Below are 20938 nucleotides of genomic sequence, written 5' to 3'. Positions count from 1 at the left end.
ATAACTACAGCTATTGCCGACACAATAAATGGTCAGAATGCAGAGTTGGAATAGTGGATTTATAGAATAAAATGTCAAAATTCAATATTTCCAGATTTACTTCATTAGCAGGGAGAGTTGAACGCTTGCTGGGAAGCGAAATAACCAGTGAACAGTCAGGTTTCAGATTTTGATTCCTTGCCTGGGGGATTTGGGGGGGGGGATTTTGGCATGATTGTAAAATGGATGGATTGTCCATGTAAAGTGTACATCAACACCAGCTTTTGGCCTGTCTTCGTGCTCTTCACAGTTTTAAAAGACACAAATTGGGGTGAGAGTGAGATCACAGTAGGGAGGAGGGAATGCATCATAAGCACATAGGCAGAGCCAGCAAGGGGGAAAACAATCCCATGCCTGTCAAAAAAAAGCAAAACAATTCAGTACCTATCACTGTTCTGAATAGAGACCTACTGTAAATCAAGCTAGCTGCAGTTGCTATTTTATTATAATGTCGGAAAAAAATGACGTAGCATACTTGCCACAATTGAAACTAAAATGGAAAACAAATCTGCAATTAGTAAAGGCTAACGTTACAATTGGAAAAGTTATGTACAATTATAAAAATAAAACAAGCCTAAACTAAATCTTAACAAGGAATGAACTATTAAATACCAACATTACGACAAGCTACTAATTAATAAACTGGAATGAAACATGGCTAGAAAAGGATTTCTAGCTAAACTAATCTACAGAAAAAGAAAAAAAAAACATTGTCCAGACTGTCACAACTCAACCGCAAGTAGATTGAAATGAGCAAAGTAATTTGTGCTGTTGAATCAAACACTGTAATGTCTGAATACATAATACTTACCCATCAATCAAGAAGAGAAGCTAAGATGGGGCATTGACTTATGTACGTAAAACTGATGTGGGCTGGGATCCAGATGAAACAAAACAAAACTTTTCACCTTGGGGTGGCAGTGCATGGCCATTTTTTGCACAGCGTAAGTATAAAAAAGTGCAAGCAGAGTTTAATTAGATTTTTGTTTTTCTTTACTCTAACATAAATATGATGTATCAAATTAGAGACAGGATACTTATCTTTAGAACTCAAAAAAATGTGATTTAGTGTTTATTACCCCTTTAGGTCCTACCAACGGGGACAGCACTGTGTCCACCACCTTATCATGTATTCACATTATTAACATTCACATGATGAGAATCAACAGGCTACTGTAAAAGTAATTTCTGCTCCCAGCATTATATAGAGAAAAAAAGACCTTTCTTTCTCACACACACTTTTCTCCCTTCTGTTTGTATCTTTTTGTAGAGTGTGAATATATTGTGCTTTATTTTAATATAGATTAATTCGCATTAGGAATACTGAGAGGTTTGTTCATATAGATTTTTACCACAATTACAATGTCTCGGTGGTGTGCCCATAAGAATCTGTTTGTGTTTACACTGATATGGTCTGTGCCAATAGAAGTGAATTTGGGAAAATCTGTACATTTTAGCTAATCACTGTTTCGGCTCCAAAAAACTACTGTTTCCAGGTCTTCATTGATCAAGCAGGACCTCAAGTCTTTGCCCGTTTTTGAAAAGTTGACAGTCCTTATTGAGCAAATGACATAACTGACAAGACTGCAGAGACGACATGTTTGTTTTTAGGAGGTTGTCTTTCAACTGCCTTTAAAAGCACCCTCAACCACGCAACCTGTATTTTGTTAATAAATACCGATCTGTGAAAAAGGCATAATGCACTTTGGGCAGCAGAGTAGGGTACATTTCAGGCCTTATAAACAGAATATTGCAAGCTGTCACTAAAATAGCCGTGTGCGCAAAGATGCATTTTGCCAATGACAGCCTGCAAATAAAGGTGTGAAAGTGGTGAACGGTGCATCCTAGCAGGGTGCGTGCAAAGGTACGGCAAGCTTCAGTGCCAAAAAGATGCTGAGAAAATTATGCAATGTTCTCGATCACGATTTTTGCTTGGGGTGTTAGCCTATCACCACTCCCTCTAGCAAGATCCAACGCTATTTGTTGTGGGAGGAGGTTGCCGGGCCGAGGTGGTTCTCTTCCTCTCTCACTGAGTTTGTCTACTTTTCACTCACGTACCTGGGGAGGTGGAGTCTGCCTCTCCAAAGCCGACAAACGTTGATTAATGAAAGGAAGTGAAGCGTGTAATATGTGACTGACCTGAGGAAAAGGAACTGAATAACAAGTAATGCTCACACCGCAGTGTCTCCTCCGATTTCATATCTGACTTTTTTAAAGTCTGCAGGCGGCAGCCAACCCACATTTTCTTTTCTCACAGAAGCAGGGGGCTGTGCTAAATTGCCCTAATTAAGTAAGTAATTACATATATTAGTGGAAAACAAGGTAGGGCAAAAGTGCACATCCCTTAGGAGGCTTTGGATGACCCTGCTGTTCTGTATGAATGCACATTACTAGTGTCCTCCACAACTCTGAAAGGTACTGTATCTATTCAGAGACAGGGGCAGTTCTAGAATGCATTGAGAGGGTGGGCAGTTTGGTTGGGCTTCTTTTTCAAGTGTAATGAGCACACTTCATGCATAAATTTTGATTTCAGCATTGTTGTGAGCAAACAATTAATCAAATCAAAGAACTGACAGAACATTCTAAGAGGTTGTAACTTTAACATCCAGAAACATAAGCCTAAATCTTGAACTCGAACACAAAAAAAAAAAAAAAAAAATGGAGCCAGATGGGGGGCGGGGTCACAGAGCGGCGGGGAGTGGACCATTACAGTAGACTCATTTTGGATTGTACAAAATAGACGATTGGGAACATAGGTCAAGGTAAACCGACGTAAGCAGATGGCCACCAAAACAAACAACATCGCATCTAGCTAGACCAAAAGCTTTCTAAGGCCTATGCAACACGTCAGACCAAAACGCCCAAAAGGGGCGTGGTTTGGCACAGCTGTGGCTCACATTTTAGTAGGCTAGCAGGCTATGAATACAATTCAATATGAATCACTGGGCCAGGAGTACCTAGCTATACAACTAGTACATCATTGCTACAGCCAATTCAATACACCACTTTCAAATTTCATCGCCAAAACTAGCTAAAAATTACGTTGTTCTGTATCGTCATATGATAAGAAATAGACACTTGACATTGGACAACAAAATACCCTGTGTATACTCATATTTGTACGCATACACATATTTACAATGTACACTGTGTTTACTTATATTCATACAAAATACCCTTATTTCCCAGCAATCTGTGCATATCACAAAATAGGCAATACTAAGATTACTGCCAAATAAAGTACAACAAATAATTAAATTAATAATGTTTTCAATATATTCTCGACATAATTTTGACATGCTTAGAGGCTTTTAAAAAGTGAGTAACCATGAAGCAGATATGTTTGTTGAACTAAGTGTTTATAAATCAATCCATACGCAAATTGCATATTGAATTAACATTTTATTGGTCCATATGAATTTGGCTGTGGAGTAAATATGCAGGGCCATAATAATCTGCATGTCCATCGTAGCTGGCTTTTGTCACTTGAATACATGCTTCTGGATTCTTGGTTTTGTGAAAGATGTGAAGTTCAAAAAGCTGATGGTTTGAGCAAAAAGAAAGACTGAAACCAAAGGCCTGGATTCACAACACTTGCCAGCAGCTTTCCCTGAACATTGAAAGGAAGTGTAACTGTTTTCTTCAGCATGCAGTGCAGTTTGTGATCGAAATTTTGCCGTAAAAAAAATTGCATATAAATTGTGAATCAGATTTAAGGACAAATCCTGATTAACTAACTAAAAATGAACACATGTTGATTCAGAAATTTTTGCCTCAAGCTTGCAAGGTTTGCCCTGAGCCACCCCATGCCCTCCAGGTTGAAAAGGATAGTCTCAGACTGGTTTTATGTGTCTGTCTTGTGCGTCGGTGGTGGGGAGTTTCAGTGAGTTTCCCGATACTCACAGGGCTCAGCTCTCTCCTGTTGCTCCCTTCCTCGTGAAAGCAAGCTGTTAGAATGTAAACCCCTCCTAAAACGAATGAATTATTTCAGGAGAAAGCGTTACATGACACAGAGGAAATAAAAAACGGGGTGCTCCGCATGGAAGACGATCACTAAAGATGCGTGCAGGTCAAAATCGCTGTCCTCAAATGTCCTCCAGAAAGTCATCAGCCAAAGTGTGTAATACACATGTTTAAACAGAAAAACATCTAAGAACAGGGTTAGTCCCTTTAAAGAGTGACAGTCAACAAGACGTCATTTAAAAAGTTGTTAACTTATACTGTATCTTTACATGATTTTACATTACATTACTGTACTTCAATTGTCAAGAATATAGTTAGGTTTTAGTTGCTAGAAAATAAGTTTTATCGAAAAGCAATCAGAGGGTATTCAACAAAGAACTACTTCCAGAGTCTACATCCGTGTTACATGCAAAATGAGGACCTATCAATAACCTACACAGCCATACAGCAACATGGACATGGTGATGATATATAATTATTCTTCATTAACGCATTCTGTTTTAACGAGAGTTTTAGTCTTGTAATGAGACTTAAAATCATTTTTAAAAATATCTCTCAAGTCGAAAATCCATTGGCAAATCGAAAATAGCGAGTTATCCATATGTGCATATGGAGCCCCAACAATTAATAATTTGTTTACATTTCTCAAAAAGAAGTGCTAGTTTAGGCCACCGATCCCTTCAGCACCATTCTCTGACAGACTAAGATGTTCAAAATGTGTCAGTCCAAACGTCTCTGAACTTTAGCTTGTTTCTATTCATGAGTATTCACTGAAACCATGCACTGTTGCCCATATAATGATCTTGCACAGTTCCCTATCTGGAACTTGAACCTGCAATCACTCCAGCCCAGCCTTGTTCTGTGAAGGCCGTCTGTGAGCTTGCATGAGAACGGTGCCTGCAAAGTCGGTTCCTGCACAGTTCTGCTGTAAAGGGACTCTGATGTCAGCTGATTGTCACACAGGATGTTTCAGCCCACCTCCACTCTGATTACCGGAGTGCTGTATTATTAATCGGGGTAGAGAGGGCCGAAAGTTGAATCACTGTCTGACTGGGAAGGAACGTTTGAAGCCTGAAACTGCAAGGCACTGTAGGGAACATTGTCAGAAGCTAAGCAAAAAAAAAAAAAAAAAAAACATTTATTTATTTATTTATGCTTTTCTTGCCATTTACTTCCACTTTTTTAATGGGGAACAATGTAATCAAGCCATCTCCTCTGAACAAATAAGGCCTGCATTTGATTTAACCACAATGTGGTTTGTATTTTAAATATTGCATTAGATCATTCAGTAAGGGATCTTCTGTCTGCATTACTATTACACAGAATAGGTTGGTTAAGTGACTTGCAATACAATAATAATAATAATAATAATAATAATAATAATAATAAATACATGTCATTCCCCTGCATTTTCTGCACATGGCTATGTCATGACTATTTTGGGGCTTTGGGACAAAATCAGTTATTCAGCTTTTTCCTTCATGACCTCATAAGTCTGACAATAACATTCACGGGTAAAGAGAATGATTGTAAATGACAGTGAGAAAAGCTAATTCTCACAGAAATTGTACTCAGCCTCAAGGTTAAATCACCAAATGGGGAGAATTTAGTGCAAATGACTCTGAGATCCAGGTTTACTCATCAGCCGAGAAAGACTCCTTGGCTCGGTCTGGCACTTGGCAGGTTAAAATGGAACATTTCCCCCTGGGTTCATTTCCAAATGGTTTTTGACATCTTCCATGAATTCCAAAATGCAACTGAAGCTCGAGGTGCACAAATGGGCAAAATATATTTATTTATTTGCATAGAATCATTGTAGGTGGCCTTTATGGAGCAGAGCTGCCAGCTTGTCCTGTTGTATTTTGTGTCGCGCTTTCCTGTTCATTAGCAGTGAAGCAGTGTTGGGGGGGGTCTGCTCTTTGATTTGTTAATCTCCCTGGTGGGGGACTGCGGCGATGTTATGATTAGAGATGGGTCTAAGCACCTCCCTGCGCTAGATGGAGGACAGTTTGGTCAGAGATGATTACCTCCACCCCTCCTCTCACAGCAGCACACAGCTCAGATCCTCTCTTCTCTGTACAATGCTCACTGATTAGAACACAACCAAAACACTGTGATGAACCATCTCACTTAAATGCAGCCACACAGTCGGACTGATTCAGCTACACAGACACACACGCACGCACAGGCACACGTGTACATGCACACACCCACACACACTCACACTCACGTGCACACACACGCATGCCCTTGCACACAGACACACATGCACAAACATACACACAGACAAACATGCACAGACATGCACACACACACACACACACACACACATGCGTTAAGAATAATGAATAATAATGACTGTAAATTGTCACTATCATCAATTCACTAAGCACAATTATGTGATTTACACAGCGGAGGACAAAGAAAAAAATGAGACATAATTCCAAATGTGAGGATCATCCCGATTTCAGGCTGTTTGTGCAGATTTCTCTCAGCAGGCAGACTGACTGGCAGAATATAGATTATGAAATTCCATCCAAGGGGTACTTTAGAGTAGCCTTACTCAGTACTGTACAAAAGGAAAACAAGATTCTGTTTCAAATGTGCATAAATGCTTAAGCTCCTCCCCAGCCAACAAGCTGAGGGTCACTGTTTGTCCATCTGCTTGTTTGTACTTATGTCTGTCTATTTCCCTGTCAGGCTCAAAGTCCCCCTAATCTCTCTAGCTGTCTCTTTCTCTCATTCAACATTTCACCAGCAAATTGCTGAAAAACCACACATATTCAACAATATTCATCGTAGCTAATAATCCTGGATTTGACTGCTCGCACTTGACAATCCCTTTTTTGGTTTGTGAAGCTGGGCCTGCCATACAGAATAATGGTTCATGCTCTTGGAGTTATGAGTTATTGACACAGAGGAAAGGACTCAGCCCACCCCACCTCCTATTGCCCTTGGACAATAAAACCTAAACTCCCAGAGACAGATGTGAAAGTACGAGGGAGGGAAGAAAAGAACACAAGAGCTGAAATGGCCTGAGGAGAGGAGGGCGGGAGGGACAGAGGATCCGATGAGGCCACTCAGGGTAATGGAATCATTCCATCCATGCAAACCCCAAACGGTGACTAATTCATTCATTTACGCTTCCACGCTGCCAAATTCACTCACAGCCTGGCTGCTCGGAAAGCCCAGCTTTAAAACATGCCTCTTCCTCAGAGCACGGGGAGATCGATACGCCAATATGAGCTTAGGACGACAGCGCTCAGTTGACACCACTGAGACTCTTAATGTGGGCCCTGAATAATGTAAGCGGGTCTCGCCTGTGATCCAGTTTCCACAGAGCGAGGCAAGCATCCCTCGGCATCTATCCCCTGAAAACAGTGCAGGCAGCAAAATTAGCCTCCCTCTGCTGTCTTACGAGCCCCGCTCTGTCACCTTTGAAGTATTAACTGTACAAAATTATGGAAATGCTTTCTACTGACAAGATGGTTGTAAGCATAAGGTTTTTTGTTGTTTGTTTGTTTGTTTTTTTGTGCCAAAAGTGTTTGTGGGCCCGCCCGTTTTACAGAATGCCGTTTGGTTTCTGAGGATGTCTGATCATTCAGCAATCCAGTGGAAACAGCTTGGGAGCTGCAACTGAACAGGTTCTCAATCTAAACATCAAAGATAACACAAGAGGGTTGAATTCACTCCTATTAGGAGCCAGCTGGTATCATTTAGCAAAATTCCCATGCTGCTGAATGTGCTAACGCTAAGTGCCCATATTCAATCTTAAAAGCACTTTTTTTCCACAGTTATGAGAACAACATTGATTAGGCATCATGTTTCCCCACATCTGTCATGCTCCACTGACTGGCAAACTAAAAACTGAAAATTCTTATATGAGAAACATGCTTAAACATACTAATATAGAATAATGGGCATTGCTGTGGTTATACAGTCCTAGATATTATGGTAATTTATGCTTATTACACTGCTCACAGAATGGCAAAAGAAACTGAAACATCCTGCACTCATGGACAATGCTCATAAACACAATGATGCATGTATTACATATAGAGAATTTTTTCAGCTGACAAATACAAAGTGCAATATTACCAAAATTCATATCTGTTTTATGGCGGAAGAAAGTTTGGTGAAGGAAATATCATAAATCTCTGTTTACTCTGACAGCAAATGTCACTTCCCAGTGTCTGCCAAGGGGGGAGCAGCCCCGTAAAATGAACCAATGAAAGAGGAGGATAAAACCTGGAGATCCTTACCACTGATCCATCTGGGCTCAGGGTCGTGAACTTCAAATTCTGGTTTGAACAGATCTTCCACAGTCAGTTTTGTGTCACTACCAGCTGTGGTATCCGCTGAAATAAAATACCCATTATTATTTCTGTTATTATTTTCTTGGTCTCAGGTAGTTTTTTTTTTTCATGGTTACTGTATGTGAAAAGTTAGTAATACAATTCAGCAGTATTCAGGTCTGAGTTAATTCAAATGTATGGTTATACATGTGTAGTTGATGTAATTTATTAGCTGGATGTGTGTATTTCTTCATTTTTATTTGAATTATTTTTTTCTCTCTCTCTGGTAGCATCTGGCAAAGCTAAGGCAAAAATGTACGTAGTTTTTTTTTTTTTTTGTCTATTTTTAAAATTCTTGAATGTCCGTCTTATGCTATAATAGAAAACAATCGATCACAAAAGTAACACAGGCATGGCATAAAAGATACCAACATGTCATTTTAATGTCATGTCATGCTACAGTCCTACAGTCCTACAGTTCGTGATTCCACTTTCACAATCTATAAGCCCACACACCATATCTCTGCACTATAGCTGCATTCTGCAGCCACACTCTGTCACCCCAACACTCTAACCCCATATTCTATATCCCCACTCTCGATAACCACATGCTATAACCCACACTCTATATTACCTGGCGTCAGCAAGATGACAGACATGGTGATGAGGGAGCAGACCACCAGAATGACCAGCAGAGCGATGGCTATTCCCTTCCAGTTCCGCTGTGGGGGACTCCCGCCCCCCAGGTCCTGAAAGACAGAGGCAGACACACAGCCATCAGCAGGGCAATCAATCACGCAAATATGGACTCCAACCAGCCCAGTCAAAACTGACAAGGACAAGCTTCACTTGTAAACCTTCACTCTGTCACTCTGGATCATGGCTGGCCAATGCTGCAATCGCTGCAGTTCCTATTGAACTTTAGGTCTGCTGCCTGTTTCACTATATGAAAACAAAACCCCCCAAAGAAGTAAACTGGAAACTTAAAAAATCATTATGCAGCATGAGAGCACTCTTCATTGAGCTTCATGGTGCTCAATGAAGCTCACAGCTGCAAGTAGTGAAGGAATTAAATTGAGATCATTCCTGTTTAAGACTGACGGCCCTTTCAAATAACCTGTCAAGCAACATTTTGTTGACAAAGATAGAGCATGATGAGACTGCAAATTCAATAAAAGGCAGCATAATTATTTGAATGGGCATGCTAATATTTTTTCTCAGCTCTGCACAATTCTTCCTATTCTCAAGTAATCAATGCTGCTTGGACGCTGCAGAAATTCACTCATATTTAAAAAATCTGTGTTGTCAAATACTGTGGAACATGGCAAAACAAATAAATAAAATAAAAAACCCATCCAGTTAATGTCAAAATCAGTAAATCTGTGCTGCACTAGTCTATAGCATTATGAATGCAGTGGTTGATGAAATTATATGTGATACAGATTTGTCATTCAAAAAAAGCATACTGTGTTCTGATTGAGACATGGACTGCCTGGAGGTTTTGTTCCAATCCATAGAAGGGATTGTGGAAAGTCATTCATATTTCAACACTCGACAATATTGTAGATGACTTGTGATTTTATGATATTTCTTTTGTTCAGGCTACCTCATGTGACCTCTTAGGTCAATCAGTTGGTAAAATGTACTGGCCTGTATTAAATCAATATGTGCCCTTAACTGACATAAAGGTTGATGCAAGTGCAAACATTTTTCTTCACAAAACTCAAATTGGCAAGTTAAGTTTTATTGTTTGTTGAACTCGCTAAACTGTGTTTGTGAATAAAAATTCTCGTTTAAGTCAAAGTTAAGGGCAAATGTTGATTGAATCAATGCCACAGTCACACTAATCTACAGATTCTGAAGTGCAGGCACCAGACTAACACTGATTGCATGCTCTTAACAGATGCCCATGTCATACCTCTAAAAGCTTGTCTTAGGTCCAATCTAATTAGCATCCCTCCAGCTCGAGCCTTCAAACATCTGATAGGGCAGTCTACCCAACACACGCAATATAAAGGCAAGTACAACCCACAAGATCACCTTGTGATCACTGCATTTGCCTTGCCTACTTGTATAATACTGTGAAATTGAAATCAGTGGTCAGTGAAATTATACCTCGGCTTCTCACCTGAACAGACAAAATATTGCTTTTGAGTTGTTTCCTTATTGCTCACATTGTTGTAACTGTAAATTTAAATTGAAATAATATTAAAACTTGCCGTATCCCCCATTCCATGAATGTAGTACCTGCGATTTATTCACTTTTTTGCCTTTAATAGTTCTAGTTGTGAATGTTTCGAAATGGACTGATCACTGAGGGAAATGAAGTCCACAGTCAGAAGGTTGCTGAGGTTTGCCGGATCAGTTCATGTAAAAACAAGGCTGAATGTCAACCTGCACATTAAGGAAATGCTTGTCACTTTACAGAAATGTAATGAGTGACTATACCAGTAGAACTAACACGAAATGAGGATTATATAAAAATATATGGAATATGTCAAAATGTGACAGTCACATATTCCACTCAGCCCACTTGCACTGTCTGGCTCTCTGAAGCAAACACTAAGCTTGTCATGAACTGTTGTGACATAATTGCGTAATGTTATTTGTCAGTGCACCTGTTAATCTTCAGTAAAACAGCACACCGCCAGTTGTGCAGAACAGCATGCAGCAGGCAATGCCACTTGGTTTTGCAAGAAACACAAACAACAATGCATGATAGTACAATTACTCATGCCATTTTAATTCATAAATGTTTTGCATATTGCTGTTGAAAAACGCAAGATACGTTGCTTGGCATTTTCAAAAAAAAAAATGGGATCCAAACAGTTGCTAAAGGCAGCAATAAAAGCAATACATTGGAAACCCTACCTCAGCCATTTTGAAATTTGTATTCATTGTTGTCAGCAGATGATTCCTTTATCCCTTTTGGTTACCATTGCTGGGAAACTCATCCTGGGACAATATAAACTGAAAATCTGAGACATTTCATTGAGGAACTGGCTGATACAGGGAAAGAAAAACTGCCTTCTCTTCCGTGAGGAAAGCACAGAGCTGACATCTCTCCACCGGTCAATAAACAAACAGCAATAATAATTACTGTGGGGTCAGAGAGGACTTTTTTGGCCCTGTTCAGCTCTTGTATGAGAAGTCTGTCTCGACAGAAGAAAAAAGTTAATTTCATATGTATCCAGAGTTCTGCTGCAGGGGATGTGGGTTAATGCCTCATGTATAATGCAACTGCAGTGCAGCTGTGGATTTAAAGCTGGCTAAAAGACCGAGCTTGAAAAATATGAAAAGGCTCATTGCATTGCCTCAAATCATATTTTATTAAGGTGCAGCAGTTCTAGTCTGTTTTAATTATCTGCAAAGTATCCGACCTGAGTGAGGTATTTTTGTTTCATCTAATGAATGAAGCCAACAATGAAACCAGGGTATTTATAAAAAAAGAACATTAAATGAACGTAACTTTAGTTACATTACACTGACCTTGTATCTATCCAGTTCAATATGCTAGTAAGGCATGTGCGTCATACAAATTCACCTTGTCACACGCCTCTTGCCATATTTAAATCCATCAAGTCTTGATGGTATTACATGAGTCTATATAAGTACTGCACATAGCAGTGTGTTTACAAGGGAACTTCCCTACGGGATCAATAAAGTTTCTATCTATCTATCTATCTATCTACATAGTACTTAGATAGCACAAGCATATGCAACTACTCTGGTACACAGACACAAATGTAACATTTTATAATGTACTATATGGATTTATTATCTAAATGATTATTACTCAGCAGACACCCAGAGCACCATGCATAGCATACATTTGCATAATGCTTGTTCCTGGTACCAGGGAGTGCCGCAGAACCATGGACAGTGCCAACCCCACACTCAGGCAGTGTGGCAGCTGCTACCCATTGCCTAGATAGACAGATAGATAGACAGACAGACAGACAGACAGACATATATATAGATAGATAGATAGATAGATAGATAGATAGATAGATATTAAATTATAGCATATTATATATAAGGCTCATTGTATTCAGGTTTTATTTTATTATTATTATTATTTTTTTTTTTTTTTTATAATAATAAATCTTAGATTTTATCAGTGTTTATTTGACTATTAAAAATAGCCTAATATAATAGCCTGGATAATAAAAATAACAATGAAATGATCAGGGTGAAAATTTGATTTTAATTCCAAAAATGGACAACTTATTACATTTCATTGCATAATCAGCAGCTTGTTTGCGCTTTCTCCCCATTTTCTCTCCACTTTCAATTTCTGGAAGCCCGTCCTGCATGCTTGATTAGCTGAATTACCAATCAGCAATCAGAATGTTTGTGCATAGCATTTGTTGCTAACCATCTGCCACCAAGTCCAGCAAGCTTTAATTTTGAAATCATTGAGGATTGTAACTGAAATGAGAAGTAGTTGCCTGATTTGTATATCAAAACTAAAATTTTAAAAATTGTTAAATGGTGCATACAGGGAGCAAACATTATTAAATCAATTTTCCATGTCACAAAGGTAAATTCCATGTCACATTAGGTGAAAAATAAATATTATGTTCAATGAAATTGTTCCCTAGTTGCCCAACACAGACAGTTCTGTCCCGTTATAACAGTGCCACTGACTTCCACTGTATAAAATACTCACCAGTTTTGGGGTCAAACTAAACCTGTTATTATGGTTCACTCTCATTTGACCTGCTAAGCCAGTTCCCAGACCAAACATTTAATTCCAAGTGAACAAGTCACACCAAGGACACTAAGCCTTTAAAACAAGTTCAAATACCTTAGCCTCTACTCAGTCATGCTGCTCAGGTAGCTACTATTTTCCATTGGTTCTTGCTCATTTGCACAGGTGAATTTCTTATGCTATCTTTACAATGCAGTTGCTTGCTGGTATGACACTTTGTCTGGCAATGTCCATCACAGGTTTCAGACAGTTATAGTTGAACCACACCATCCCTCTACATCCCTCTGGTCTCACGACACAGTGGCTTTGACTGCTCACAGTGCTGTTCCCTGAACTTAATTACTCCTTTTTGTGCTGAAATGCAAAAAAAAAAAAAACAGTCCTATCAATGTCCTATTAACAAATCACCATCCAGTTTGGATTAACAGAACCTGTAGAAATGAAGGTTCTGCTTGGATGAAATGGGCCATTGAGTTATTGTTTTGATATAAACAGTAATCACCACACGGTTCTCAGCGTTCCTTTAGTTAGATGGTTCCGGAATCCGATTACAAGGCCTGACACGTGGAGGCTGTTTCTTATGATGAAAAAGCCTCAGAGCTGAACTGCGCTGCCCTGTGATATATGAGCAAGAGCAGACACCGCTAAACTGCTTCGCCATTTCATGATGTTGCAATCAATGGAAACAAAATCACAGGAAAAGGTAGCAGGCAGAGCGACCAGTCATGAAAGGAAGGGAAAATTAATTGCATGGCACGCTTACTTTGTGCGCCACTTGATCCGCGGGGAATGATGAGTAAATAAAAGGAAAGGGAAAAAAGAGGCCTCCTAGCTCCACACGACAGACACTTCATGCTCTAAGAGGAGTGCATGCTGGGAAGGGCAGTGTGTGGGGGATCAGTCACGCTCTGTGGCCCCTGAGCTGGCCGGCACACTGCAGGTATTCTCCTTGCTGTGTCTCCATCACTGTCCTCGTTGCAGGCTGGGCCCAGCAGGTTGTTCCAGGTCACAACTGATTTCAGTGCCGTGCTGCAGTTTCCAGCTGTTCTGTCTGTGTCTCAGCTGTTCTCTCACTCTCTGTTGGTGTTCAGCTTTTCTACTTTATCTCTGTGTTCATGTTCAGCTGAACTCTCCATGTTGATATTCAGCTGTTCTCCTATCTTTGTTGATGTTCAGCTGTTCTCTTCTCTCTGTACTAATGTTCAGTGGTTCTCCCCTCTGTGCTGATGTTCAGTGCTTCCTCTGCCAACGCACACTAATCCTGAGCAGCCGCCCAGTAATCGCCACTCCCCGTCAACAGCTTCTAATTTACTGCAATGGAAATCCCACCACCATCAATCCACATAAGATTTTGAACTTACACAGCACCCACGCACATTGTTCTTAACTCTTACTTATATTAATGAATTGATACTAAAACTAGGTAGCATACAGTACATATAGGCCTAAATTAAAAAAAAAAAAAAGGTTCACTTTACTGTACCATAGAATTATAGGTTTTCAAGAGAATAATCTGTATCAAAATGCAATGTCATATCATAACACATCCATCCAGAAGACCGTGGTTGCTATTTTTATTAACTTGGATGTCACGTCTGGTTATGGTGTTCACTGTACCGCAGTTGACGGCTGAACATGTTATGTTTTAATTTCTGTTTTCTTTGTCCCTGAATAATGCTTTCATTCTGGGCAGTAAAGGCTAGCTAGATTTGAGAGGTGACAAGCTGCAACTGGTGACTATTCACAAAACCTGTGGTTTGCAGCATTTTAAAACTGACCTGTTCACATGAAACTTTGACAGAAAGCAACAAGATGAGATGTTGCTTGTGGTAACCATAGCAACAACTCTCCCCAGTTCCTTCCATATTGGTTTCAATACTCAGTATTAGTAGTAGTAGTAGTAGTAGTGAGATACTTACTGTAGCAACAGTACTGCTAATAAAAGCAAGGCTTTGTAAGAGCCGAACATCCAGTCCTTGGAGGTGGCCATGGGTACACGGAGCATATGCACAGTTGTGGAAGGAACTATATTTACCATCCTTTCTTAATACCACCTGTCCCTTCCCTGAGCAGTATGCTCAATGTAGAGCTGGTGTCACTGTTGATTTGGGACAAGAATGTTGTCGCCACTGCAAACACCACCACCCACTGGTCCACACTGCTCTCAACCCCAACAACCCCCATGGCAACAACACTGCCCACTATTAAAAATTTCCTTGGGGAAGCACTCTCTTTCTCTCTCTTCTCAGCATTGCTTGGCATTGGTCCTCCTCACCAGCAGATGTCGCACAGGGGTAAGGGTGCACCATGTCTCAACAGTGGGATCTTTGACTACAGACAAGGTGTGTTTACCACTGACCCCCACACAGAGGCTCAGAAAAATCGGTCTCCTGAGATGTAGTAGCCTGAAGAAGTGAAACCAATGCTTCTTACACCCCCAAATACACACGGGGGCAGAAGGGGCTATTTGTCTTGCTGGATTGCATCTAATAATGGATGCTGAGAGGAATTATTCAAGTAACAAACCCTCTTATATCCCTTCAGCTCTGTGTAAGATTTGGTTAGTTTTTATGTGCATAATTCAGAAGTATTCAGTGGAATCAATAATGTGGATGAAATCGCAGGTAGTTAAGAGCAGAATATTTTGCTCATCTGTATGAATATTGATAGAAGGGGACTTCTGAAGGATCGAAGGACTGCTTTGTGGACTTTTTGAATTTCAAGATGGAAATTATACAGCTTCTGTGGCAGAATACAATATATAATATTAAACATGGTGCACCCACTATGGAAGAGTTCTATTTATTATTATTTGAATACCTGAGCAGCCAGAAGTGATTTTTCTTCATGTTCAAAAGAGAGCCCCCTCCCCCATCTGGCCCATATTGCCATGACTACCAGCCAAGGGGGAGTAAACAAGTGAAATGAGTAAAACTGGGAACCATTCCCAACTATTTACTGAACAGATTCTCATAACCCTGCCTGCTAATACCAGAGTCACAGCACTGTACAAATCTCATTTCCCTGTTTGTTACCACCAGGCCATCTGTTACTCCCTTTCTAACGGAGTCCATTTGTAATTTGTTCTTTTATTTAAAATTAGCTCTGCTTATTTTTTGAGGAATAAATGACAAGCTATTAACTTCAGACTATAAATAACAAAATGGTGTTAATTAAATAAAGGAATGGTGTGGTGCGGTGCGATAATCCATCTAGAAGAAGAGGAAAAATAAGAATACACAGAAGAGACAGAAGAAGGAAAAGAAAAAGAATAACACCAAAGAAGGTGATAAAGACCAATCACAGGCCATTGTTTTTCCGTGACACGAGCAGCCAGCTGAATACATGAGCCTATTTGCACAGAATCATTCAGAAGCCTCCGTGCGTCTTCCTAACTGTCCTCTAGAAGTTGGACGGTCACGAACCGCCAAGCATCAATCACCTGGACTCCCAGCATAAACAAATCCATCTGTCACCTTGCAGCGCCGGGGCGAGGGACTTAAATAAGTGACCTGCAACCTCACCTGAGCTGACCCCCGCATGTCCCCCCTGACCGCAGCGCCCAGCCCCCTCCCTGCCGGGTCACTCCAGTTCACGCCCTAGCACACACCGCAGCTCAGTGTAAATCAGCGGCCCAGAGGAGCTCAAAGGGACACTAAATGAGCCGTCGCCGCGGTGCGCCGGCTGGAGGCTAACGCCGCGGGCCGCGGCGGGGCTCGGCGGGGCTCGGCGGCGCTGTGAGCGACCCGCTCGCCGGTTGGCCCCGGGACCGGCCCGCAGCGCACCTGGCCGAAATGACAAACAGCTGACCCCCTTCGCTCCGCACCTCTCTCCCCCGCAGCTCTGTCAAACCTGTTCAAACGGTTCGCCGAAAGCTTCTATCTCTCTCCTCTCTCTCTGTCTCCTCCCTCTCCCTCGCTCCTCAGTCTCATTTATTCTCCCTATTTCTGGCTGTCTGCCACTCGGTCCCTGGAGAGGAGCCACGGCTGAATAATTCATGGTGGCCCAGCCCCCTAGTGAGCTTTATTATTAGCTCCACTGGCAGCATGCTCGGGCGGGTCCTCAGGCCCCTGTCATAGCAGGGCTGCCCTCTACCCTCAGCCTGCACACCCACCCGAGGAGGTCAATGACCGCTCAGCATCTTTTCAGTCTTCAAATGACTATATGCACGTTGCGTATTACCCCGATTCTGCTTACATGTAATGGCTTTGATCAATTCATATGTAATGCATTTATGCATATTTTTTATACAGCACAAATGTATTTCATATACACTTTCCTATAGACTTATAGGATGGGAGTGAGGTAACTGTCTAGCATCTTTGTCTTCATTCTCCTCTCAGTTTTCCGCCCATGCATAAACAGTATGAGCTGGAAAAGAGGCATTCATTTCCCCCAGGTAACTGCTTTGTGCTGATTTGACCTATTTAGAGTGCACAGATTTTACGGGCAGCACCGAAGAGAAGAGCTGTAGAGTTTAGAGGGCTGGAGACTGGCTGGCCTCACAGACGCGTATGTCATGGAAAATTTTCATCTCCACCGCCGTAATAAACCTCCGCAGCAGGACGGCCAGACGAGCACAGCTGATGCACGTCCTTGGTACGCCCAGCTCCAGGAAGAAGCACACTCGATAAATAATAACTCCCGATTGTGTAGCATGTCTGCAAGCGGAGCCCAAATGGAGTGCTTTCTGAGGAGCCTGAGAAGGCCCCCGCTGCCCCATTTTATTACCGCTGATTACGTTTATTGCGCTGTCCTGATGAATTACTGCGGCAGTTTTGCATCTCACCGGCAGGAAGTAATCGTGCGGCTGACCTTCGACCCACTCCCTTTCTTTTTCTGTACCTCCACCACTCGCGGGCCACCTGTTTCTGTGTTGCAGTCCCCATTAAAATGAGCCATTTGTGCTTCCTGACCACACGATAACAACAGCTTACCTTACTCCCAGCCTGGGTGCAGCAAGCTGCCACCTGTCATGTGACAAGCAGCAGCACTCAAAAAAAAAAAACAAAAAAAAAAAAACACTGTGACACCAGGAGAGAGCCTCTCAAAGCATTGAGTCTTAGGATCCTAAGTCAGAGGCAGAAAATAAATAATATAAGAATGAATAAATACCGCTGCATCATCTCTGAGTGCCCTGACCTTGATTACAGGCAGATGGGTTCCCTCAAAGAGAAGAAATTGTATGCCGTTGCCCTGGCCAACAGAGGTTAGGCATGGCTAGGCAGCCCTATTATGTCCAGATTCCTCAAAAACTCTGGCCCAATAGTTTTTTTTCCCCCTCTCCCACAGAAGATTACAGCAGTCTGCTACAAGGAAGAACCTGTACACAAATGTTGAGGATGTCAGTGAATGACAAACTTCACAATGACAACCTCGTTGCTGGGGGGGTGGGGGTATTTAGAGTTGTATTCTTTACAACCTGTCTCTTATCACAATGATCTCATTTGATCTCAGGTTACAATAATCACAGGGGTATCACTGGGGCTATCACTGAGTGAGACAGTGAGAGACCCTGCGAACCTCGCGTGTTTGAAGACTGAAAACAGCATTCCCATCTCTGACTCTTTTAATCCCCACGCTTTGCCCACTTCAGCTCGCCATCATTGTGACATCACAGTGCCTCGCATGATGAATGTGGCTTTTTCGCTGCGTAATGCGCTTGAGCCAAGATGGTGAAAATGCGTGGACGCCGTGTCCTTGAACATTGCAGGCAGCCCTAAATTGGCAAACCCGCTCATGCGTAGGGTTTATTCTTCAAACTCCCCTACTGAGTGCTTTCCTCAGTCCTTGTGCTTTCAGTTATTAGCTCAGTCATAAGCAGAAATATGGCCAATGAGAGGGCTCCGCTTCACTGCGTTTCCTTTATTACTCTTACTTAGATTACAAGTCTGCGGCAGGGGTAGCTGTTTTAGACAAGACCCCCGGAAAACCTCTTACGTCTGCGTTTCAGTGAGAAACTCCACCGAGCACAATCCTGAAGATGGAATTGGGTGAGAACTGACATTAGAAGTGAAAGCTTCAGGGCTGGCAACAGACAAGGAGGCAGGGAGAATAAAAAAAATTTAAAAACTCTCCGATCCCTCATCAATTCAAAAAACCCCAATTCCCGCTTAGAATGTCAGGCAAGCAGACACTGATGAGAGACGTCAAAAAAGCAGGTGAGCCTCTGCTATCCCTGGATGAATCCTCTGTTGAGACTCATGATGCTGTTCACTCAGTCTGTTTCTACAAAGCTGTCTCTTACATACACCGCTGAGTGGTGAAAAGCTGTCCTACAGGGCAAATGTCTGATAAAGAAATGTATCATTACAAGAACATGCATAGGGAGGTCACGTAAACGTATAGGAGTATCCTTAAAAGAAATCTCTCTCTATGTAACTCTCTCTCTTTCTTTCTTTCTTTCTTTCTCTCTCTCTCTCTTCATAAGAAGGTGCCTGCATTTCACTTAGGAAAAATATTGAGTACCATTTGTGCTGTTTAATGCACGCCATATTGACAACTGTTTCACCAAAGTATTGATGAAAATCTGAAGTACTGATGCAAAGAGCGAAAAAAGAAAAATGTATTTTGCTGACCAGAAGCTGGAGCTCTTGGTGATATGGACTGACGCTGACTTGCCAAGACTAAATTGGAAAAAGTTGACAGGTCTCAGATAAGGAACTCAGCCACATATAATGTTTGTATTGTAGTTCTTAGTCTGATGAAACATTCGTAAAGCAAAGATGGAATCATATAAAGAGTACCAAAGAAAAATGCTCTTTAGTTCAACTCATCAAACAGGCGTCAAACAAGTTTACAGTCCTCTAGTTGAGGACAGACTCAATGATAATGTATTGTACAGTAATACAATTTAATCTATGATCTGGAAGAAATTGCCCACTAAAGTATTGAGCCAGAGCAAGTTGTATGAGCAAATTGACACCCTTGAGTCGCACATTAAAGATTAGCTAATTAAATTACACCATGCTACAAACACTGTCATTTGGTTTTATTTGTTGTATGTATTTGATGGGTATGTTTCACATAGCCTAGGCCTAATGACCTAATTTACAATGGCATAAACTAAGCACTAATCTAATTTAGCACCTTGGAGAATCCCATTATCACTGGCTTTCAGGGACATTTAGAGGAGCTGTCCAATGTACAGAATCCTTTCTCTATCTATCCATATTCTACTGCTATGTTGGCTACAGCCCAGAATTTTATCTGACCTCTTTCAAAAAATGGGCCTAAAAGGAAGAAACGTGTAACAATAGCCCAGAGGTATATTAATATGTTTTAGAAGCAATCAGATCAGATCAGATCAGTCTTCGTAAAATATTTTATGAGCGAGGATCAAGGCTGTCTCTACCACACCTGTTTTTCTAGATTTGAGCAACTGCTGATTCGATACCATTCATTGTAAACCTGCCTGTTATTTATTTTCAGGTCAGGTCACACTGCAGCTGTAAAATATTTTCAACCTCCAGTGGCAAAACCCCAAGGCATCATGATCTGCTGCAACGTGGAACCAAAATGGAGATCCAGACCCCTCCGTTCCGCTACCTCAGGACGACTGGCACCTCCCCCTCTTCGCACCTGTGCTTCCTGAACACGTCTCCTGTCTGTTCCGGCCCCACGATGGTGGAATGACCTCCCCGTGGAGGTCAGAACAGCTGAGACACTGACCCACTTCAAACGACAACTGAAGACTCACCTCTTCAGGCTGCACCTCTCCCCATCCCTCCCTACCTCCCTGTAACCTCTAAATTGACGGTAAGCTTAGGGTTGTAACTAGGTAGCTGTTTCGTAGGTGACTTAATGCACTCATCTTAACTACTGCTTGTATTTTTGTATAGACTGTGTTGTTGCTGTTCTCGTTTGTGTTAGTGTTAATTAGTTTAACCTACAGGGTCCAAGTTGAACTATGCGGTTGTTCCCAGCA

General features: G+C 41.4%; 1 protein-coding gene across 2 annotated transcripts in view; it reads right to left on the bottom strand.

The window, feature by feature from the left end:
- LOC118214632 (inactive dipeptidyl peptidase 10-like) overlaps positions 1–20938 on the bottom strand; it is a 169166-nt gene that overhangs the window by 67924 nt on the left and 80304 nt on the right. For both annotated transcript variants that reach the window (XM_035394750.1, XM_035394751.1), the window contains exons 2-3: positions 8932–9046; positions 8265–8360 (exon numbers count right to left, since the gene is read on the bottom strand). In XM_035394750.1, coding sequence (XP_035250641.1) covers positions 8265–8360; positions 8932–9046 — 211 coding nt within the window. The remainder of the gene's footprint in view (positions 1–8264; positions 8361–8931; positions 9047–20938) is intronic.

Source organism: Anguilla anguilla, chromosome 15 (genome assembly GCF_013347855.1).
Source record: "Anguilla anguilla isolate fAngAng1 chromosome 15, fAngAng1.pri, whole genome shotgun sequence".
NCBI lineage: Eukaryota > Metazoa > Chordata > Actinopteri > Anguilliformes > Anguillidae > Anguilla > Anguilla anguilla.
This window is presented reverse-complemented; position numbering and strand designations above follow the sequence as displayed.